This window comes from Mauremys reevesii, linkage group 8 (genome assembly GCF_016161935.1).
Source record: "Mauremys reevesii isolate NIE-2019 linkage group 8, ASM1616193v1, whole genome shotgun sequence".
Classification (NCBI taxonomy): domain Eukaryota; kingdom Metazoa; phylum Chordata; order Testudines; family Geoemydidae; genus Mauremys; species Mauremys reevesii.
Window position 1 is genome coordinate 71,318,109 of NC_052630.1, and position 24,500 is coordinate 71,342,608.

At 40.2% G+C, this 24,500-nt stretch overlaps 1 protein-coding gene across 4 annotated transcripts in view; it reads right to left on the minus strand.

Moving 5' to 3' along the window:
- The window catches only part of SLC30A7 (solute carrier family 30 member 7), a 53,304-nt gene that overhangs the window by 5,325 nt on the left and 23,479 nt on the right, over positions 1–24,500 (minus strand). For 3 of the 4 annotated variants that reach the window (XM_039485837.1, XM_039485838.1, XM_039485839.1), the window contains 4 exons: positions 23,970–24,020; positions 21,286–21,421; positions 4,645–4,735; positions 3,347–3,496 (listed from right to left, as the gene is read on the minus strand). In XM_039485837.1, the coding sequence (XP_039341771.1) occupies positions 3,347–3,496; positions 4,645–4,735; positions 21,286–21,421; positions 23,970–24,020 (428 nt within the window). Of the gene's footprint in view, positions 1–1,247; positions 1,358–3,346; positions 3,497–4,644; positions 4,736–21,285; positions 21,422–23,969; positions 24,021–24,500 lie in introns of all 4 variants that reach the window. The other variant, XR_005583905.1, reaches the window with a different exon arrangement.

Here is a 24,500-nt window from a genome sequence, read left to right on the forward strand (position 1 = left end):
CACACTTGAGAAAACATAATTTGTCTGGGTCCCTGAAGTGCAGTGCACTTTGTTTCTGCAATAATGTATACTGAACATCCGAGGTCACTTTGACTAACCTGCCAAATTACAACTTTAAGAACTATAATCTCCACTGCTGCTCAAAAAATGCTTGCTCCAACTGTACCTTCACTACTCCCACATATCAAAAGGGAAGGAAGATGTATCCTTTCTCCTAAGTCCATTTGATACCAACCACTAGAATGAACATATAGAATAGTTGACGTCTTGCTAGCAAAATAATCTTTTTCACTGGAGATTCAAGAGATTTGAGATGACAAAATAATTACAAGTCTGTCCATCCAAACAGACTGCCCCCAAAGCCAAGCTAGCCTTCCCAAGAATCAGCCCTCCCACATATGTAAGCCATCTTCAGACTCAACTGTCCAGCACATTAGCTGTTTTGTTGTACAAAACACACCTGCTGCCTCCTAGTTATTTGCTGAACTAGATTCATATATGCCGGAACTTCTCAGAAAGGACAGATTTATTTATAAGCTTGATTCTAGGAGGTCTACTTGAAATCAGTGCACAACCTCTTTATGTTCCAACATACAAGCTAGAAAGCGAGGAACTAATATCAATAAGCATTTATTTTTACTGGCTCCTCAAGTTCACCTGGTTCAGGATTCTTTAAGTTGGTTCAGTGCAGCAAAGACTTCAAAAATATCTTTTCACTAAAAATGGAGGCAGTGTCGATAGATGTACCAATGTGTTGCCTAAATACATGCCCTACAGAAAGTGTGTGCAACACCAGGTAATAGAAGGTAAAAACCTGAACATAACCAGATAGTAAAATTAAATAGTATTGAGCAGATTCAGACAACATGGGCCCCATAATAAAAAGACAAATTAAGTGATCTGGAAAGTATAGTGAGTAATGAGGTAGCAACATTTACAGATGACAAAGTTATTCAGGCAGTGCATCTGCTTCATGTGTAGTCAGGCCCAAGGGACTCGATATGCTGTTTGCATTAGAAACAGAATTCAAAGGACGAGATCCTAGTTGGGATTTATTGTAGCTCATAGAAAGAATTCCCAAGTGCCCAGGAGCTTTGTCTAGTCTGGTAATCGGAAACATCACCAGATGTACAAACAATTTGTTGCACCATAAATGAGGCTGCTGTGAGATACAAGGACAGAATTAACACTTTCCCACCAGAGCACATTCTGAAAAGAACATTTCTACAAACACCTTTTTAACTGACCCAGGCAATTCCTGTTTTCCTCACTGACATCATAAATATTTGGGCTTGAATAAAACTCCCTTCCTTCATCATCTTGTCTCTTTCTGTTGCTGATCTCACTGAAGTTGATCCTAGGTTTATGGGATTATCAGTTCATTATCATGTAATGTTATGTCACATCTTGAATATCACCACTTTAGTAATAATCGGACAATATTTTAACAACTATAGATACAAAACAGGGCAAGAAAAAGTATGCAACAATTGAAAGGTAAATTAAGTTTGAAGCCCATGTATAAAAGGTTTCATCCCTTATTATTTACCTAGGTATTTATATGCTGCTCTCCCTCTCCCCACTATCACGGTGCTTCCGAGTGTATGGCAAGGATTTAAGACTAGACATTACAACAATCCCTTACTTTCTTCACACCTTGTAACAGAAGTAACTTGGTTAGTTTACAGCTTTGTTTTCAAAGGTTCACGTGTGGTTCCCTGCACATGACTTTTTTTTTTTTTTTTTGCAGAAAAGCTTAAGCCAAATAAATAAGTTTTGCATTGAGCTTCACATCAGGATTGCATTTTCTGCTACCATGACTAGTCAGGCATATAAGTGCAAGTTGGTGAATCAAAAATCTGAGCGCAGATGCCCTTCACTGTGAGAGATGTACAGAGAAAGCAAGTTCTTGGAAGCATTCCCATCCTCCTGTCTGCATCAACTCAGTCTTGCATAGGGTCAGCTTTTGGAATTAAAGCCTCCATTTAATGCAGATGCACTGTGCACTCTTAAATAAAACAGTGTGGAGACAAAGTAGTACATGTAAGTTCCTATCTGAACTTTTCAAACAATGCTACTCAAATTTGATTAATTCTAGAATAGAGTTAACTCTGGGGAATATGTACAGGCAGAGGCCAATTCAGAGCTGAACCAATGCTACTCGTCATCTACAATTCTACAATCTAAAAATTTCCTGTATTGGTGAGGCACAGGTATCTGAAGGAAGGCATCCTTCCAACGGACCAAACATAGGATGGCTTTTAGTCTGACAGTGATACATGGGATGTCTATCCAGAAACAGCATCACTGTGAACCTGTTCACTTCCAAGAGTCAAAAACAGGGTACAAGCCTGGATTCTTTGGAAGCTACAGAACAGAGAGGGATAAGTATCTTGGCTTTTATTCATGAAACAACATGCAAAAGATCTTTTTTTTTTCCTGGAGAAAACTTTCTATTTCATTAGAGTGAAATCGGGGAAGGGGAAACATTGGAGCTCTATATTATTTCAAGCGCCCAGATATTTACCTGTGGCATCATTTGTTAAGGGACTTCAGATCTTAGCTATAGACAGCCAATTGAATCTCATTGCTTTTCCTTTTAATGTGTCAGTTAGTGATAGAAAAATTGGCTTTGGTGGTGGTTCTCTCTTCCTTTAACCAGACAATATCAATTTCTAATGAAGTGCTCATGTGGTCTGTATTGATTTTGGTAGTCTAACCTCAGCTGGAACCACTTTTACCATACAGCTTAAGATAGAGAAGTTATTTCTTAGTCTAAGAAAAGAGGAAATGCAATGATCTCAAACCAGCATGATGATCTCAAACATTAGTAAATGTTGACTTTAGTGGCCACCACTGCCTGGAAGTTGCTAAAGGCAACAAAGCATGCAGAAAACATGGCTTCTCAGAGCAACAGAAGTGAATGTCAATACAGAGGCATCACAGTGGATGCAGAAGTAGGGTTAGTCTCTGTGGTCAGACATCTTGTCTTGAAAGCCTCATCTGTTTTCTTGGTCCCTGATATGTCAGCGTAAGGCTTCAATGCACCTCTAAGACTACAGCATTCTGGTGTCATGTCTCCCTTTAAGAGGCAGTAAAGAGAGTGATGAAGAGGAATGGGCCACATATATTGAACAGGTTTCAGTTTAACCATCCTTCTTCTGGTAGCTGGAGTTAATCATAAGTTAAATAACAACTTGTATTTGGTTTGGTGTTAAAGACAGAACACAGAGCTGTTACTTTTATAAACATTTTGTTGCTCTATTTTTATATTTACGTCCATGTTTTCTCTATCACACACATCACCATGGTATCCGAGCATGCTACTGTAAGCAAGCAGACATACCTGAGTAAAAATATTGTGAGTTTGGCTTAGAATCCACTTGGCGTCAGCATCAGGAGCTACAAATAGTTTCAAGGTCCCTATGTAAACGTCACTACAAAGGGTCCAGAAGTGTGGATCATGTAAACTGTAAACTCCTTGCAACTGCTGAACCTAAAATACCGATGACAGACATTTCAAAAATGATTTCTGAAAAAAAATACATTACTACACACTAAGCTTTCCTTTATAGCAAATAGCTAATAGAAATGTCAGGCAGTACTCATCGTTACAAGAGCATTTAGCGAGGTCTCACCTAAATTAGTTAGTCCTTTTGTCTCCATAGGTCTGAGAAGGAGAGAGGTAAGTGGAAAGACTGAGAACGGTTCTATTACATAGCCACACAACTGCTGCACAAGGCTACAGTTATATTACACATTCCCTTCACTGGAAACTGGTGTTCTTCACTCCTTTCTAAAAACAGCAGTGTTTGAGGCAAGGAAGAAGGCACATGTAGTTATTTCAGGGTGTGTAAGATGCACCCACTTCTCATCTCAACCAGGAATTCTTTTTGTGAGATGTTTAGTGCTACACAGCAACCCCATAAACCACTGGGGGAAAAAACCAGGGATATTTCTTTGGTACATGCAACATGCTAGCATTCCATAAAAGACATGTACGGTATAGGTATCAGGGACACAATGCCAAATGCAAACTATGACCTTCCTTTTGTATTTACTTCCAATGTTTTTAATATGCCTCAACACTTCTTGCGAAAGGTTAAGGTAACTGCTCCAGAGGGGGAGAGAAAAATATTCCTTTGAATAGAAAAAGGATCTTTAGCAATGGCTGTTGAACATCAGATCAGAACTGGAGAACAAGCAAATTCTACAGACAATGATCCAACTGGCCTTCTTGTGAAATTTCCATTATACTGCTCTCTAATATGCACATTAGGCTTACACCACTTTGTGACACGATACATTTAAAAAAAAAAAAAGGTTTTGAGATCTATTCCAAGCCAAAAAAGTGTATACTGTGAAACAGGAAATCATTTCAAAATATAAAGTTTTGGTTGGGACTACAGAATATGTAGAATTTTGGACTTCAGATGGTCAAATCCAGGTTTTTTGTTATGCTTTTGACCATTTCCAGATAAATGTTCATTCATTTGTTTTGTTTAGGACAGATTTAAGGAATCCTCTGTGGATTTACTGTTAGGAAAACATTCCAAAACACCCCCCAAGAAGTCCAAACGTATGTTGCTTATTCATTTAATAGTTAAGTCGTATGCAAAAATGTCCTGAAGTGGAACAGCTCACCCTCTGATAGCACTGAGGCAGGGCACTTTCCAGGGAAGGTGGAGTTCGCTGCATTAAGATTCCAATGGACTCTCTTAAAAGTGGAACAACACTAGAAAGAAATAAAATAGTTAATTACAGCCACATTTTCAAAGGATGCAGAATACAACAGCAATATTACCACTTCGACAGAATGAATAAAAGCAGTCAGGAAATATGAGGCAATACACTGAGGAGAAAGCATTATTACAGATTCACCACAGTGGAAAAAAATGTTACAGAAGTCAAAAGGGTTGACATCATCACAGTAATACAAAAGCATGAATCTTTGTCACTCAGGCATTTTCTATGGAGAAATGCAAGCAAGCGTAACAGTCAAGCAAGAGTAACAGTTTCATTTTGTGGGATTTGGATGGAATCTTGAAACTATGTTCTAAAACATATGGAAGAAAAAAATCATATGGTAAAGTGTAGTTTAGAACCAAGATCAATTTCAACAGCAATTATAACAGCCATAAAAATGTGCAAGAAAAGTTAAACCATTCTTGCTTTGGTCTCTGGCTTGAGACATATTTATGACATCATAAAACAAAATTAGCATGAACCAGTCCAACCAGAACAAAACAATTTGTCAAGAACAGCCAGCTTAGCAAATTCTTGATGTTAACAAAATGCAGGGGCCTCATTCAAGCCCAAGTAGTGAACATTTGGAAGCAATTCGAGGTTTCTTCCTGGCTGTCTACTCTAGCAAAGAAGGAGCATTGTGCCAGCTAGGACAGAGTGTTTTCACACATTGAACAAGTTTTACAATTCTCAAGTTTTACAAACTCATTCCTCAGGAGCTAATGCAATAAGTTCACGTGCTCTTAAAATACATCACCTTACTGCCTACACCAAGAATAAAAGTACCCTGAACTCTATCTTAAAACTACTATACCCTTTTGGCTTAGTGGAGCATAATGAAACTTCACAGGATGAAATGTATTTTGAGTCTTGTACGGTATGCGTGTGTGTGTGTGTGTGCGCGCACACTTACATTTAAAACAGACTGCATTTTTAAACCACCTGACACCCTCTGGCAGTAGGATCAGCAATGTCTGAAACTGGAAGCCAGATTCCAACACCAGTACAATAATTGGAATAAATTTATTGTTTCCCAGTTTCAAAATCAGAAGAGTGATGGGATGAATGTAATCAGAGGGAATTTAGAATGAATCAGGAAAGATTTTGTAAGAGTGAGATCAATTAGACCATTTGCCAAAAGAAATTGTGTAAGCCTCATTTAAAGCCAAACAAAGCACTGGAGACACACTGTAGAGAAAATTCTGTATTGGCACAGGAGATGGACAAGATGATCTCATGGGTCTTTGCCATTGCTAATTTGTTAGTCTGTGGTAAGTTTAAACAGTGACGTGTCACGTATTTCAGACAGTTTGACCTATAAAAGTGCAGGAAATAAGCTGTTCCTGACAATGGACCCCTATACTGTGTGTGTCACAAACATCACTTTTCAAGTGAGAACAGGCATCCCTGAATGGATTTGAAGTTGATCTGAATTATAATTCATAAATTTACTTCTTGCTATGTGACCTTTTACAGTACTACGCAAAATAGGGATACAAATTTAATACCAGCTTATTGAGAACTCTACATTTCACTGTGCTTGTCAGTATTTTAACTGAAGGCTCCAACACGTAAAGCTTTTGATAAACCACAGGGACCAGGACTGCACATTCTTTCATAGAGGACTAGAGGGCCTATTAGCTTGTCTTCCTATTTAAACAAAAATGTCTTTCTCAGCCAGAGAAGGAGGCAATACTGCTCAGCAAAACAACATATGAAACTGAACTTTGCTGGAAATATTTAGGACTTCCTGGTAAAAATATAACTCTGTTGATAGCATAAAATAGTATTTAACTTGTGTCATTTGAAATTGGGAGTGGAGGTGAAGTGTCTGTAGAAGGACTGGGTGTATCTACTCTCTGAGAATCTGAAAATTCTTGCCATTTGGTGCAAATCAGTCCATTCTAAGGTTGGGTTTGGCTAATCAGTATGGCTGGATCAAACCAATTTTTAAACACGGTGCACACTGGACGAAGGAAACATCCTGCTAGAAAGCAATTTAGCAGAAGCCATCTTTAAACCACAGTTGCTTAACTCTGCTGGGAGCCCAACTAGACAGGACTTGAGAGATTGGACATTTCTAAAGGTTTGTAATTATGAGAACATAAGAATGGCCCTACTGGGTCAGACCAAAGGTCCATCTAACCTAGTATTCTGTCTTCCGACAGTGGTCAGTGCCAGGTGCCCCAGAGGGAATGAACAGAACAGGCAATCATCAAGTGATCCATCCCCTGTCGCTCATTCCCAGCTTCTGGCAAACAGAGGCTAGGGACACCATTGACTTGTTGACCCCCGCAAAGAATTCTAGTAGACTGGTAAGGCATGATTTCCCTTTACTAAAACCATGTTGACTCTTCCTCAACAAATTATGTTAATCTATACGTCTGACAATATTGTTCTTTATTATAGTTTCAACCAGTTTGCTCAATACTGAAGTCAGGCTTACAGAACTGTAATTGCTGGGATCACCTCCAGAGCCCTTTTTAAAAATTAGCATCACATTAGCTATCCTCCATAGAAGCTGATTTAAATGATAGGTTACAGACTACAGTTAGTAGTTCTGCAATTTCACATTTGAGTTCCTTCAGAGATAGTGTGTGAAGCCTCCCCTTGACAGATAATAAATCTAGATGTAGCAACACTTAACACAAACTGAACCATCTGCCCAACCTCAACTCTTACACAAGTAAGTGACTGAGAAATTAAGAGATTTCAAAGGACAAATGGGAAAAAGATGATCCCATTATCTTCCCAGCACATGCGGTATGACAGGAAAGCCTTACTACTGAAAAGCAAAAAGCCATCCCAGAAAAGAAACTGTAGGAAGAGTTTAAAGACAGAATCTCACCCCTGTGAGGAGACTTACATTTTCATTACTTGTATTTGTGAAATTGTCCTAACAAGGCTTTGAAACAGACAAGTAACTAGAGAGTTTTAGGCAACAATACATTTCACACCTTCGCCTGCTGCCTACCTAGACAGAATTTTCTGCAAAGCAGCACTGCATTCATTAAAAGCCCAACCACACTACCAATACAGCCATGTCAAGGAACCTCGTTACTATGTTGTTTCAGTTTGTAGTGTACAATGGAGCTTAAAAATGTTCTGTAATCAAGCTAATGCCTTACTCTCCATGTCCCTTTAGCATGGTCACTGAACTTAGGCTAAGAATATAGCTTAGTTATGGAACAATGTTGAAACAGACCAGGGACAATATGAGCTCATCTAGACTGCACTGCAGTCAGTGTGCTCTACTGTGCTGTGCTCTAACTGCCCCACATAGATCCTGCTGGCATGAACTAAAAATTGTCCCGTTCGCACGAACATAATGTTGTTGGAAATGGGACTACACCAAGGTGAGCTAGGTACCTTTTAGTTCGATCCAGCAGGGACTACATAGGGAATTTAAAGAGTGCAATATGTTAGCATGCTCTACAGTTCACAACCCTTTAGTCCGGACTCTGGTGCCATGTAGACAAACCTTATGTTGAGATTGGGTTCCCTAACTCTGTAGTGCAGAAAGTTGCATTGTGAAAGTCATCTTTGCAGCAGAAAGGGACAGCTATTATTTCAGGGAAGTGAAAGTTCTGATTTGGCAGAAAGCCAATTGTGACCAAGTGGGTTTTTCCCCACAATATTTTGTGTGCATATTTTGTGTGCCTCCCTTTCCCCTATGTACTGCAAGATTAACTAGGGGAAGGGGAAAAGGTGTTTTCTTTGCAGAAGAATCCAGAGGTCCAGATAGGTCCTGGGTCCTGACAATTGCCCGGTTATTTGCTACCAAGTAACTGACAACCCTGGCCCTCTGCAGGAAACCAGAGGGTGGGGCCAGCTGGAGAACAAAGAGCAAGTCGGGAGGAGACCAAGTTAGCCTGGGAAGAGAAACAAAAAAGCCTAAGGAGAGGCCAAGGGGGGAGTAGCTACATGTGGGCCATGGTCTGCTGGAAGCAGGTATGCTTCAGGACTGGGAGCTAAGAGAGCGCCCTGGGCTCCAGTCAGACCCAGAGGGACTTGGCTGTTTCCTGTTCTCCATGCTAACCTCAGGGCTCCCTACGCTGCATTCCAGACATTTAACAAATCCTTCTGTTTTACATCACTATCTCAGAGTCACTCTAGTCTAAAGAGGTCAGGGTTCCATTGCTTCCTTTGGGTGCAAGTCTCTCCCTGGAGATCCAATTTGAGTGGGCTCACTGAGGGGAGCTCACAGAATGAGGCAGGTGGACTGAAGGCTCAGAGGTGCGGTCCCAGGAGTGTGGTGAAGCCAAGTGGCTTACCCCAGTAAGGGGGAGTAACCCTTGAGGGGGGCTGACACACTGACGGGGTTCCACCAGCCATGTGAGAGCACCACCGTATGTGTGGTTCTGTAACACCAGTCAGCCTCTAAAACTGAGAGAATCCAGAGTTTAGGGCCAATGATTTTCCATTGTTCAAAGAAAAAAAATCCAGCTATAGAAAGGCTAAGCCTTGTAAGAAACCACATTTTTCCCTTTCACCTCTGTAGATACTGGAAAGCATTGGGAACATGTTGACTTTATGCTTGTGTGAGTACAATTCCTTCCGGGGCCAACCCAACAGGAACGAGGATAGATTATACTAGGAGGGTTACAGTAGAGTTTGGCCAAACCACTAATATTTTGATATTTTCCAGTTTTTTTAATTAGTCATGGTGGAGCTTGAAATTCTTGGGCTTTTTTCTCGTGAGGTAGCTCATGCACTTGAACTTCCCTTTGCTATTATTAGTTCTTGATGGCAACAGACTGAGAAGGAAAGCAAACAGCATGGAAGCCTCCTGTAGGAACAACCCGTGTAATCTTAAGCCTTCTTCATAAGCACACTCTGCAAACTATGCAACTAACAGAAGATGCAATTTCCATAGTGACCGTGTCTGGGAACAGAAAGAGTTGAGGTAACCATGTCACACTACTTGATAGTGTAAGGGAGCTGTAAAGCAGCACTAACTAAGTGAGAGATAGGGCCTGAACCTGCTGCCTGAAAAGAACAGTTCCATGAATGTCCAAATGTGTGTAGATAGTACAGAAGAAGCAAGCAGTGAAGCACATCACACTCTCAGATGCAGAGGAAGTGAAAGGTGTTAAAAGGATCAAACAGAAAACAACGTATGAGATTGTATTTACCAGATCAAAACACCGTTTGCGGCTAACGCGATTTGGTCAATAATCCAAACGTACCAAAGATCCGCCAGATTAAACAGTGAGCTAGTTTCCTGCTTCACTGTCAAATATTGATTTAATTATTTGCAGAGTTTCATCACACATTTCTAAAAACACCTGAGCTCAGGCTGCATTACTGTTTATGGCATTGTCAACGCTGGTGCAGCTGCATCGTTCTTGGAAAAGAAGTGAGTTTTCTAGAGTAGACAGCCTTAGACAACAAGAATGAAAAAAAAATGCAGAACACTGCATAATCAGACACTGTATTAACGCCATAAACAGGAAGTTAGATTAAGATTGTCAGCAATTTAAATATTACATGAAACTTGTGACAGTCTGCTGGAGGCAAACAACTCCGGCCCTTTCTTCACATAAACCCTGGTCTTAAAAATCTAAATTCAGATTTCAAAATCATTTCCTTCCAGCAGCTAACCCTTTTCATCTGCAGTATCAACAAACTTACAACTGCACAAATATTTCTGTAATTTTTTACTTTTAAAATTTTGAAAAAGACGATTGATAACTGGATCATGAGTTTTACTTATATAGCCCAGGTACCACAATTAAGCTAATTAAATTTGGGAATATATTTTCCTTCTTGTGCTTATTCCACTTATCTTACAGCACTGTTAATATCCATTCATCTTGGATTCCTTTTGTGGGGCAGGTTTTGGCTTTGTACTGAAAAAGCTTACTAAGGCTGGAAACTCAGCCACTGTACAGCTGCCACAGTTCTGACCCCTAAGTATAGACAAGATCAAGCTGGAGTTTGCACTGAGCTGATGAAGGTTTCCCCTGTACTTTTAAAATGGGCCAACCTCAATTAGCTTAATCAATGCAACCCCCTGCTCATCCTTTTTACACAATTCAGGGTAGCTCCAGTACAGCTATACCAGTTGCTGGCTGGCCATCCCAATGGCTCAGTAGTTGGGGGCTATCAAGCTCTTTTGCCTGGTCTTCACTAGGAAAAATGAGTTTTTAACTCAAGTTAGCGGAAGTAATATGCTACTGCAGTAGAAATAATAAAATGCAAGTGTCAGATCCTATGTTTATCAAGGCAATGGATGCAATTTAACAACTGTGGGCCATAACAAATAGTACTGCAAATATGCTAGTTTAGGACACTTCCTTCAGAATTTTCTCTCTGAACATTAGAGAAAGCAGGTCTTGCAAGCACCATTTAGGGTCATCTGCTCAAAATTCCATACTAAACGTAATCTTGGGTTTAATAAAATAAGAAATTTGGTAACTTTTTTCTTGATTTTAATCATATAGTTAAACAATGTGATTAAATGTTTCCATTGTAATAACTGTTCAGTTATATATGTAAATTGGTTACCTTTTTCCAAACCTGAAGAAGAGCTCTGTGAAGCTCGAAAGCTCATCTCTTTCACCAACAGAAGCTGGTCCAATAAAAGATCTCACCCACCCTGTCTCTCTCTCGTATATGTAGCCTTCCATTTAAATGGGGTTTCATAAGTCTACATTTATAACACTACTTCTTATATTACTACTTCTTCCTTGATAGCTCATTTGTACCATTTCATGACCAAGTAGTTTCAGTTCTTACCTAAAAAAGAGTGGGGTGGAGGGGAGGAGGAAAAAAATGAAAGCGTAATCCACTGGAAAGAACTTCTCTGGTAAATTAAATGTTTGTACCCATTCAGTCACTGCAATTAAATACCTCATTTCTTTGACTGCTTAATATGCAGTCCATGTGCTTTCCCAATATCGTATTTAGTATATGGTATCTTGCTGTAATCGCTGTAGCTTCAAAAGTGGTTTCTATGAGACCTCTTCCTTTATCCTATTGTCGTATTTTTCTTTTGATGATTAATTCTATGTAGCTGCTTGACCACACTGTTTAGTAATTAAAATTGCTTCAACATTCTGGAATATTTGTTGCCTGAGACTACAAAATACCAGTTTTTATATTTCCATATTTAAAGTACAGTAGTTAAGGACCTGCACAATAATTTGTGGCTTCTGAAACCCATTAAATTTAAGTGGACCCATGCAAGAAAACCAGAAGATAGTTTGAATACCAGGAAACTTAAGAGATACTATAATGTTCAAGCTTGAGAAGGATTTCAGATAGGGTACTTGCTACACATTTAAAAACAAGACCATTTTAATCTAGACATTTTCTGTTTAATCTTGTGAACAGATGCTGTTGGGGGTAGAGGGAGAAGAAAAAAGTTAAATCTTTGTTTTCCATTATATAGTAAGACCAGCAGAATTAACCCTCAGTTCATGAGCAGCATGTACTGCAAAGCTCACTGCATGGTCCCTTGGATCCGCCAGCAGGCAATTAGTGAGCAGACAATTCAGATTCACAAACATCTCACCCTCTTTTGAGGGAAACCCACTATCTTGGCAGCAAAATAAGTGTGCTCTAAGCTCCCAGACATACCTCGATATTATAATATCATTAACTACATGAGAGAGTGAGTACAACAGTTTTGACAACACTGTTTGAAACTTGGCAAATCTCATGAAATAGGCAAAAGATCAGAGTGGCCCAAGAATAATATGGATATGGATCTGTCCACCTTACAGAATGAGCTGTGTTTTTCATATATTAAAGTTTAATATGATCTCCACAACCCCCATGAAATTGGCTTTGAACAGTTTGGCGACTCACATGAAAGGAGCTAAACCATGTTAAACTATTTTAAAAAATCTGTACCGGAATCCATGCAATCAGGTAATACATGCACAAAAACAGTTTAGGGAGAATCTGTATTTCAGTATTCTAATGAGTTTTAGAACATTCCCAACAGGAATGTGAACAGGGCGGAGGTGGGAAAGGATGTGTCATGAGGTCCCCACTACGATCAGGAATTCCTAAGGATGAGAAGTGGTTCCTGATGTCAAATCAGATCAGCTACCTACAGCATCTTTACTCAAAACTGGTCTTCTGTGAAGCAGAGGATTGAGAAAAACTGCAGAATGTAGACAACTTCCTGGCTGAGAATGCACCCCCCCTTTGGCAAGGCACCAAAAAATAAATAAATAAAAACAAATCAATGGAGAGTGCGCAACTTTTGCTGACAAATAAGAGTAATACAATGAAGTTTACAGGGTGGTCAATTTTATCCCTGCAGTCAACAGTTGAACAGCAAGCGTGAAATAAGTCTCTCTCCTTCTACCTTCTTCCCACAAGCCTCTGCTTCTCCATTTTTCAGAGCAACACTGAAAGTTGGGCTGTCTTCACTCCCACAAAATAAAAACTAGCATTAGTTATCTCACAGAAAAATCCTAGTGGAGACAAGACACTGGTAGTTTTTATCCCTATGTAGTTAGGTGAGGTCAACATTATTCCCCACCTACACACGCACTTGTGGGGGACCTCTCCTAGCTACATGGGATAAAAATTACCAGCATTTCAACTCCACTAGGATTCTAAAGTGAGATAACTAACTCTACAGTGAGGTAACTAATGTGATTAGTTATTCGTGATTTTGCTGTCAAAGCACACCTTTTGGGGGGTGAAGAATCTTAGGCTGTGTCTTTAAGGTAGACAACTGTGCTTACTTCTACAATAAAATTAACCCCTCGAGTTAGCCTCTCTCAAGTGAGAGCAACTACACAGAAATAACATCCAACCTGCAGAGTGATTGTGTTGGCAGCTGCCTCACACAATAACCAACCAACTCGAGTTGTGAGCACTACCACACTTGAATTAAGAGCTTGTGCGTATGACTCAAATTAGGAGCAACACTCAAGTTATCGAACACTAGTTAACTCTGCAATGAAGACAAGCTTAATTTCTCTGCAGCTCATGATTTTCTTGAATCTTTCACTGCACCACTCTGGAAAGCTGTGAGCAGAGCAGAAGTATGTAGGTCATTAATAGAAAGCTCCAAAAGCTACATCAATGAGAGCTGTTTGCACTGGTACCAGGATTTACGGTGACCAGATGAGAGGAAGAAAATATTGGGACACATGGGGGGCGGAGGGGAAAAAACAAAACAAAAATGGAGTGCCGCGAAATATCAGGACAAAATTGTGTCCTGACCAAACATTGGTTGGGACACGGGACAAATGCCTAAATAGCGGGACATCTGGTCACCCTACCAGAATTCCCTAACATTAAGTGAAAATTCTAAATTGAAGTGGACATTTAATCCAAATCAGTTGCTCGTGCACAGAGGAAATGCATCAACCAGTAGCAGGGAGATTAACATCTTGTTTGAAAAGGGCAGCCTCTTTGACCATACTGTTTCTTTTCCGCCTACAATTTGTTTCAATTAACCCACTGCTATATTGTCTGAACAGATTAGCACATCTGCCATTCTCTTCATAGGAACAGACTGTCCTCATTTTCAGAATGAATGGGTGTCGTACAGTACGTCTGGACTCCTTTCTGGTTTTGGGCGAACATAACTGAACTAAGAGGTAGGGCGGGTAAGATATAAACAAACAATTTACATAAGCCAAAACAGCAAAGACCAAATATTCCAGCAAACAGATGCAACTTCTAACCCATCCCCTAAAACAGTTTCACTTCAACTGTATATATGCGATTAACTCTCACTTCTGAGCTCTTACACTACAGACATAAGAATGAAAGAAAAAAAATTAACTAAAACTGATTGCCATGAAGAATCAAAATGTGATAATCATCATTTATTATGCTGTAGGTTCTTTACCAGGTTTGAATGTTCCTTTTTCACATTTGACTTAACTTTGATTCTTGAGCAGTTCTCTGCTAAAAAGCAGCATACTATAAAAAGACATTTCCCTACTCAAAGCCCCTCACTATATATTCTTAAAGAGCACCACATTGCAATCACTTTTTTCAACATCACCTCAAGCAGTTAATACAAAGGCAGGAAATCAAAACCAGTGTTTTAACAGTGAAAGTGCACAAGATAGGCACACTCTTCACTTTATAATTCACACCTTTTTCTGACACTTCCACCCTTTGCAAACTGTGTATTCCTGTGCAAACTTTTTAGTTTAAACTCTGCTTGTTATTAGAAGCCTTGTTATTCCTCTATTTTGAATGTCCTTCTACAGTAAGCACTTTTATACATTACTTTAAAACCACATGAAAATGTGCAGCGCAATATATTGCCACGTTGTGGAAGTTGTCAGGTTGTTACACAATAAAGCTCCATTATATTGCTCAGATGTTCATGGCATTACACTGGCATCAAGCCAAAGCAACATGACAGTGCAATTTGATGTCAACTGTGCTTCAAAATAAAATGATTTTGGGAACCACTTTTTTAAAAAAGGAGTTCTTATGTTTCCCAATTTTCTTGTTCTGCCAATCCAACATCCGACATAAATTATGTTGTCATCTACGACACTGCATCAAAACAGTTATAAAAAGTTTTATATGGACAAGCAACAAGTTTTGTGGTCTCAATGGCTCTGTCTTGAGGGGCAAAGAGTATTTTTCAATTGGATTAGCTAAAGCTTATGGAAAAACCTTAATAAATATGCATGCTAACACATCTGAAGTCACGCTGCAAGCTAGGTTTGATCGAGGGCTCCCCCAATAAGCTACAAAATGGTCTGTCAATAGAGTGGCAAAACCACACATTTTATAGGGGCTTTTCAACAGTATTAGGCTAACTTGCTTGACTGAGCTAACATGATTGAAACTGTGAAAGCAGAATGAATTATATTGTAAAAATAAGAATGGATTAAAGAAATGTTGTATGTACCTTTAAGCAGAAATAAGAAATGTTGAAATACAGGTGCCAGGAAAAGAAACATTAGGCATAAACAATGGTGCTAATGGCGAAACATTAACAGAAGATGGGTAATAGTTAGTAAGGAAATAAGATATGCATGCCTAGCCCAGGTAAACTTATCTGATTCTGCTTCCTTTGTTACCTTGTTAAGTTCTCACCCTTTTATCTGTATAAATAAGATAGCTTGTGTCTTGCATGGTGCTCACATTATCTGGGTGTTATTAGCAGAGCGCTGTGATAATAAAACAGAGTGGTCTGACAAACTGTGAGTCCTGAGTCTAACTTTGACAAAACACAATGCCCCTTTTGACCACCAAAACATACCTAATGTGCATAGACATCCAAAAGATTTTAAAATTTGTAATGCTGAAAAAAGTAGTTTATTCCCACTATCGATGACAGTGGGAATCTAAGTTTGGGTTACACGATGAAGAGGATTTCAGGATCATACCTCATGTAGCAAATCAGTTTAATATGTTATTGCTGCATGTGCTGAGTTGACATCTGATTTATAAATCCCATTTCAAGTGTTTAGTCTTAAAATGGTAATTTGCATATGAGCACAGTGATGGGGGCCAAAGCATTCAGGGCTCAAATATAGGGAGTGCCTCATAATTAAGGCATCCCCACCCCCATTTCCTTGGAATTCATCAGTTCATTCTAAAATAAAAAAAATAGGTGAAAATAGGTAAAGACCAAAAAAGAAGGGCAATGGGTGGAGAAGAGGGCTGCTCGGCATTCACAACATAGTGGTCAGGTGGTCTCACCTGCCAGGGTCTTGCTCCCTGTCCCTCTCACTCCCTGCTGCTCAAAGAAAGCGGACAGGACCACACTGAAGGGCCAGGAGGGGTGCACCCCACAAGTATGAACCCAACCCCACTGGAAAGAGCACTTCCTACCCTGGCCCTGCAGGATGGAGCCATCCCCTGCCACTTTGAAGGGCCAGGAGCTAGTACTCACTGGGTGGAGCCTTCTGCTCTGCTTCAGCCCCATTTGCTTTCTCCACAAAGAGGTCCCCACAAAAGACAAAGTTGGGGGGGCAGGGTATTTGAAAGTCACCTGAATACCAGCTTTTTAAAACCCAGAATTTTTTTTTTTTAGAAATATCAGTAAATACAGAAAACAAAGTGCCTTACTCATAATACAATGATACTAAATGATGCACTAAATTAGGTTTTGTTGTTTTTGTTTTGAAAACTAATTTACTCACTGAGACTAGCAAGGATAGGTAAAAGGTAGAACTCCAACTGGAGTAAAGATAAGTAGATGCAGTTATTGGCTCAAACTATTAAAGCTCACAATGAAGAAGTGACCCTTAAATGACCCAAAGGTGACCTAGAGAAACCAGCAGTAACACAAGCACTCTCGTCCAGTTCTTCTTAACTGAAACAGGAATGTAACCCATACACTTTACACTGCAGCATTTGACTTTGTTTCTTTCTCTAGTGGAGGGGGAGAGACGCAGGGGAAGAGACACTGATCTTAGCTAGTTACTCTGTCTCCATGCATGCGTAGAGAGCAGGGCAGGTGTAATTCAGTTAGAAAGACCCAAAAACTAACAAAACAGGATGTTGTAGCCACCAGCCATGCTCAGCAGCTTTTCTGAGGCTGTATAAAAAAAATGTTCATAGTGGCAACTCACCCAACTGGTCAGAGCAAGGGGTGAGAGGTCAAAAAATAGAGTTAAAAACAATTCTGTGGACTCAGCAGAAGATCGACATAGGATCAAATGATGTCTTACCTGTGTGGGCTGGGTCCAATACCAGCACCACCGATACAGGCTACAGATGTCTGCTCACCAGCAACTGAGAGGATCAACCAGCTATTAATCCCAGGGCTGTAATGCTGCTAGCTGTGAAAAGCCTCAGCTGTTTGTTTGCTGACAGGGCTCTGAAATGTTTGAAAGGACTGAAAGGCTGCCATTTCTCAAGCTTTGAAGAGCCAAGTGGCACACGCTGCATACATACACACAGGCTATAGCACTTTTTGGTGGCAATGCAAATAATGTAGCTGATTTCCATCGTCCTTGAAAACTTTTCATTTAAATATTTAATTGGCCAGCTTCTTTTTTCTTCTCTTTGCTGTGTCTCAGTCTAGCCCAGTTAGGCCAACAAGCTGCAACCACCTACTTACAGTATGTCTACACAACTGAGACTATACCAGCATAACTATGTCTGCATAGCCCTGTAGCTTGGACACAGCCTCCACTAACCAGCGTTTTTTCTCACCACCTGCCTGAAGGGAGTTAGCCCTCTTCTGTCAATACAGCTGTGTCTACACTGGAGTTCATGTTGGCATACCTACACAGGTGAAAGTTGTGGTTTTCTCACACCCCTGACTGATGTAGCTATGCTAACACAGCTGCACCTACACTGGGGGTTATGTCAATAGAAGAGGGCTTCTGTCACCATAGCTAACTCCGTTCAGAGAGATGGTGTTCCTATACAACCATCTGTCAGCATATGCTGTGTCCATGGCTATGTCTATGCTGCAGATGCTACAACGATGCTATAGTGCCTGTAGCACAGATGCAGCAATGGAAGGTGTGTCCCCTCCACCCCTAATCGCTGTAGTTAAACCACCTCCCTGAGAAGCAGAAGCTAGATTAACTGAAGAATTCTTCTGTCAACTTATGTGCGTCTACACCTGGGGTTAGGTCATCTTCACTATGTCACTCGGAGGCATGAATTTTTCCACACACCTGAGCAATGTAGCTAGGTTGATTTAAATTTTAGGTATAGGCCAGGCCTACGCTATAGGGCTATACCAGAATCGGTATGCCAGTATAGTGTCCATAGTGGAGACATAACACACTGTACTACATCAGAGGTAGCCAAACTTACTGACCCTCCAAGCCACATACCACAATCTTCAGAAGTTTGAGAGTCAGGGCACATCTGCCAAAGCCCCGAGCCCTGGCTGGTGCACCCTGCAGGGCTAAAGCCCCGAGACCCTCCTCCCCGCTGGACAGAAGCCCCTACCTCACCACCCCACTGCAAGGCCAAAGTCCTGAGCTCCCTCCCTCCCTCCACCCACCCAACCCCTCAGTCTGGTAGGTGGAGAATGGGGGGCTTGCAAGCCATACTTCAATGGTAAGAGACACACATGTGGCTTGCGAGCCAGTTTGGCAACCCTGTACTAGATGCTGAACACCTAGTTAGACGTGATTAAGGTTATGATTTAGTCACGGATTCCATGACTTTACCAGACCTCTGTGACTTCAGCTGTCAGTGGCTGAAGCCAGGGCTGGTGGTGGAACTGGACAGCCCCGCCCTGTGACGGGGCAGGAGCTGTGGCTGTGCCCCCTCCCCTCAGCTGCAGCTGGCATTGGAACTGGGACTGCATGTCCTGCAGCTGCGGCCAGCTCTGGAGCAGGGGCTGTGCACCCACACTGTGGTTGCAGCTGCTGGAGCCGGGGCGGACCCCCACCCCCAATTCAGGGGCTTGGCATGTCCCTCCCCACACACACACCATGGAACTCCAGCTGTCATTACTCCCACCCTACTTAACCCTGTCCCCTGGTTATTTTTAGTAAAAGTCAGACAGGTCATGGGCTCCCATGAATTTTTGTTTATTGCCCATGACCTGTCTGTCACGGTTATTTTTAATAAAAGTCATGAAATCTTAACCTTAGACATGGTCCCTGCCCCAAAAGAGCTTAGTCATTTGAAAACAGATGCAAATGTGTGAAACAAAATGAAGCAAAAAAGATTATGCAGTTACATAGAAGGGAGAAAATAAAGCTGACCTTTCTCCCTTAAAAAAAATAAATCAGATCAGTTATTCTTTACTGAACACAACCTAGCCATCATTGAATGGCTGATTTCTTGTAGTCATGACTGCAGAGGAAAGCCTTGAGGAGAAGAGAATGGCCTTACAGATTAATTCAGGAAGAGACCACCACACATCTCACTGACCAGGTCCCCAGAAAAAGCACCAGCAGTTTGGTTTCCAACTTCAGATTTATCATTATATGAAAAAAGACATTTAATCTGCCCCTGCTGCAATAGGCTATGCAGGCTAAGACTGAAACACAAGTTGCTTTATACCAAGGACATGGCCGATTAGTGACCAATCTGGGCAGTGCAAAGACCCCAGATTGATCCTGGGAGAATTTACACAGTATCCTGGGCAGGCAAAGTAATATTTAAATGAGCCTCTGATGAAGACCAACAAGACCCTGCCAACTGCTCCATTTTTTACTGTCTAAGCATGATGTCACCTGGAACAGGTCTCTAGCCCTTTCATCACATGCTACAACAGCCTGGAAATTCTCTTATCTAAATATGACACGCTATTCCTATGTCCACAACATAAAGTGATATAACCTCTACTAAAGTAGCAAACATCTTCCAATGTCCAAACAATGTCATTTATTGTCCCCTCATTCCCACTCCACTTAAATGGTATTTTTTGCTTTGCTTAGCAACTTGCACAAAAGTTAACCCCATTCATTAGTCTCCATAGGATTGGACCTTAAAAACAGAATACTAATCTACAAAAATCACAGCATTCCACTAAGCTAACACTTTTGCTGTATCTTTTTCCTATTGGTCACCTTGAATTTTCTTAGTTATATTATAATTTTGCAGTTTCATTTGTACAATTGCTTAAACATGTCAAATTTAGCTAGTGTTGATAAAAGGAGAAAATAGTAAGTATACTGTTATAATGCCTGCGTATTGCATGGGTATTAATAAATGCAGTCAAAATATAATATTTTATTAAAATGTACTATTATAAATTGTTCTAGGCATCCCTGAAGAGTTAATGCTTAAAATTACTATCTGTAATTCTCGAAGATACCAAAGGAGAGTCACATCAGACTGCCTCCAAATACTGCCATGTATTACCATATATGGTAATAGTACCCAAGTACAGCTGCAACCATTCAAATACAGGATAAACACTTGCCTGTTACACAGTAGCAATGCTCTGTTATAGTAGTTGTCTGAAACTGAAATACTCTACCCTCTACCATCATTGAAGACGAGTGCCACTGAAAACTCTGGTTTCAATGAACTTCTATTTACAATAATTTCAGTAAACAACAATAATGGGGAAATATATGGCACTTCCCATGTTGAGGCATGCAGTAGTAGAAGATGGTGAACCACCTTTTAAATGACCCAGCATGTGCTATTTAAACGAGTATCCACAAAACCTCAGAATATAAATACAAAGGATCAAGCAATATTCTCTGATGAGCATGGAAGTTTAATTCTGCAAGGATCAGGCCATATCTCGTACCAGCAAGCTGGACACCACTACACTGAGCTATTCTGCTCCATTTACCAGCACAGTACATCAGCTTATATTAGCGTGTACAATGCAAAGGGAGAGAAGTGTTTTACAACATGGATCAGAACAAAATATTTGTAGTGCTAGGATAATAAAGCAAAGATATGCAGATGGCGATTGCTGAAAAAGATCAAGATGATTCAAGCAAGAAAAACCAGAACAGGTACAAAGAATGGAAAAAAACAGCGAAAAGAGGAAACTGTTTATTTTTAGAGCAAAACAGTCAACACTGTCAAGAATCAACATTGTAATTTTGTTTTTAAAAACAGACCTACCCCTGTTTTTAGGCTTGTGATTACAAAATAACATGGGTCACTGAATGTTTTTACTATTTAGTCATTTGTATCAACACTTACCTTATTCCTATGAGTAGAGCTATGAGCATTGAACAGATAGGATCTGCTATCATTAGACCATAGTTCTGCATCAGTATAGCTGATATGATTACACCAACACTTCCAAGAGTGTCTGCGACAATGTGTAAAAATACACCTACAAAAGAGCATTAAAAAAAAAATCAACACACTTAAAAACTAAAGGCCCTTAAAAAAGTTGGTGGAAACATTTTGATGAGAACTCTTATAATCAGACAACAAAATGAACTTGGCTAGCAAATTTGGTGTTGATTTAAAGGGCTTCCTGTAAGTCAGCACAGAATTAGGACCTATACCTTGAAGAGTAGCTAAGGCATTCAGAGAAACTCTTTTTTAATGTGACCATGCTATGGAGTATACTTGACTACGACCATCAACTGAACTGGTGACTAAATGTCAGAATATATTTAACCAGTCAGAACCTTCATCCAATGGCTAGGCCATAATACAGCAGATGAGTTAAATCTTTACCCCCGGTGGTCCATAAGCAACATTTCTACTAGAGGAGATAAAAAAAGTTTTGCCAGCAGGAGCTCTGCGAGATTTTTGTGTTTTACAAGTTACATATTCACTGTCAATACAAATTAAAAATATTTCTAGCATTATTAAGTTATGATTTTATGTGGGAAAATATAGCTTTAGATTAAAACAGTTGAGAGCCAACTCTTTGTAGCTAGCCAAAGATAAGCCTGTGGAGCTCTCTGCTGGCAATTATTGGTATAGTCACAGTTCATCAAGTGCTGTTAAAATAAGTAATTGTTCACAGCTTGAAGTATTTCACCCACAAACCCATAAATATCTAGTCAGATTAAAAAAATAAAATGATTTGTATTTGATTAAGAAAAACATTTTCAATAGAATTAAAATCAATTCAAGGTAGTTTTTAAATTGTTTGCATAAGGAAACAAACACAAAACACACAGCAACTTCAATATCTTTACTGGGAGTTTTAATTAAAAATTTTCTGCCAAAATAAGAAAGGTAAGAATTGCATTAGTGTTCATTTCACGATGCATTGTTTGCACAACAAGCAGGAAGATGGCTTCCAAGGTATGTAAAATATTTTAAATAATCATCCAGTATCACTAAGTTTTATTCATTAAGATAAAACAGGTAAGAAAACCTTGAATAATCAGTCTTGTTAAATTCACATCATTTTATTAATTAATATCCTATGTTAAGACCAGCAGGCCAGAAATTTGCCTTAAAGAATTTTTTTAAAATTCTTGTTATACATTTGCTTCTGAAACAGCCATTCACAAACACTTTAATGTGCCTGTGCAGAGAGAGAGAAATTTGAAGTAATATGTATGGTGGAAGAGATCAGATAAGACTATTGTCGTGCACGTGATATATCTGACAACTATAGGATAACCCGGAGCCACAAAAGTATCCGATAAGAGATACCACAAGTATACATTGCTTTATGTCAAGTACAACGCAAGAAAATAAAGTTACATATCACATGCTGGCTTCAGTGTGGTTGGTCAGGCCAATGGTGATTAAATAACCAATTTCAAAATAATCATCTCTCTTATTATTCTTGTTTAAGCTGCCCACATGCAACCAAATGTCCCCTTTGGCGCTCATGTATTGCTGTGTATCATCAACAGCCAGACAAGACCAAGAATGGTGGCAGATACCAGAGAGCCTTTGTGCATGCCCTCCATAGGGATCTGGCAGACCTTGGGGAAGAGTAAAAGCACCATTTTCTCAGGGTGATGGAGCATAAGTGGAGGCCAAAGGCAGTGGGGCTGCAGAGAGGGGCCCAGACAGTGAAGCTGCACAGCCACTGAGTTTCCTTCTACTCTCCCTGAACAGACTTTAGCAGCTGCCAAGAGGTAACCTTAGCAGTCTTCCCCAAATCCCCTCAATTACTAGGGATTACCCAAGTCCTTCATTCTGAGAGGAGGGGTAGAGGTAAAGAGATGACTGTGGCTCCTGCGCAGCAGCAGACAAAACCATGTAAGGGACAGCAGAGACAACCCATGAGCTGCTGCAGCATAGCTCACAGAAAGCCGGAGAGCGCAAAGTACTAGGGCAGCTTTGTTGTCAGCCCCTGCCTAGCCTGCCCAGTGGCTCCTAATTCCCCCTCTCACCCTTCCATTTATTTGGAGATGGAAGAACACAACACCTTCCTGCACTGATGCTAAGACTGCAAGATGCCCATGGAGACATGGGTATAGAGATGTTCTCTACCAGCCCCAATCCCTATCCCCAATATTACAGTATAAGAGAAGAATTGATCCAGGTGTCCAGAACAAGCTAAGTTACAGAGGGGGGTTGTTTTAACTAGACAAGATGGTTATTCACTCCGCATGTTCTCACTTTCCTGAAAGGTGAAGTTAAGTACCACAATCCTCAACCCTTTAAAGTCTGAGATATTGGTCAAAGCTTTTCAAATGTGTTCCAGTATGATATTACTTACTATTTCATTACTTTCCAGAGCACGTATTGCTCATAGGAGATAGGCACTGGAAATACAGAAATTAGGTCACTTGTATAAACTTTTCACATTGAATTTCTGAAGAAAATAAGCCAGACGCTTAACACAACTTTCTGTTCATTATTAATACCTTAACAAAGAACACCACTGAATTTATAGCCAGCATCTAAACGAGTCTATTATCTAAACTAACAACCTACTATGGTTATTCTTGTCATACCTTCTAAAATCTGTCTGTTAGATCCTGCAGCCCCTTCAAGCGAGTGATCATCTGTAGAGACAAATATTGGCAAGTTAAGCCAAATGCAATATATCCTTCTAAACTTATCAATTCTGTTAAGCTTCAGAAAGGAAAACTACTTTGAGTGGACCAAAGGTTATTCATGACGACTAGTCATAACTCTGGCTAGAAAATTTAGTATCTGCTATATCAGAATGAAGGTAAAGAGCAAGCTGAAATTTCAAGATGAGGGAGGGGAAGAAGAGACGGGGAAGCCTGTGTGTTGTGTGAGTGTATAGGGGTGTGTGTGTATATATTTTACACACACACACTATACTCCTGTTTATCCAAAACCCCATTATCCAAATCTCTGCAGTATCCAAACCCTTTCATTGTCCCTCAGCATGAGAGACATGCAGTTGAAGGTATGTATCTCATGCTGAGGGACAAGGAGGGAATTTGGATAATGATAAGGTTTGGATAACGGAGCACAGACCCTCCGCAAGGATTGCGAGGAGGAGGACGACGATG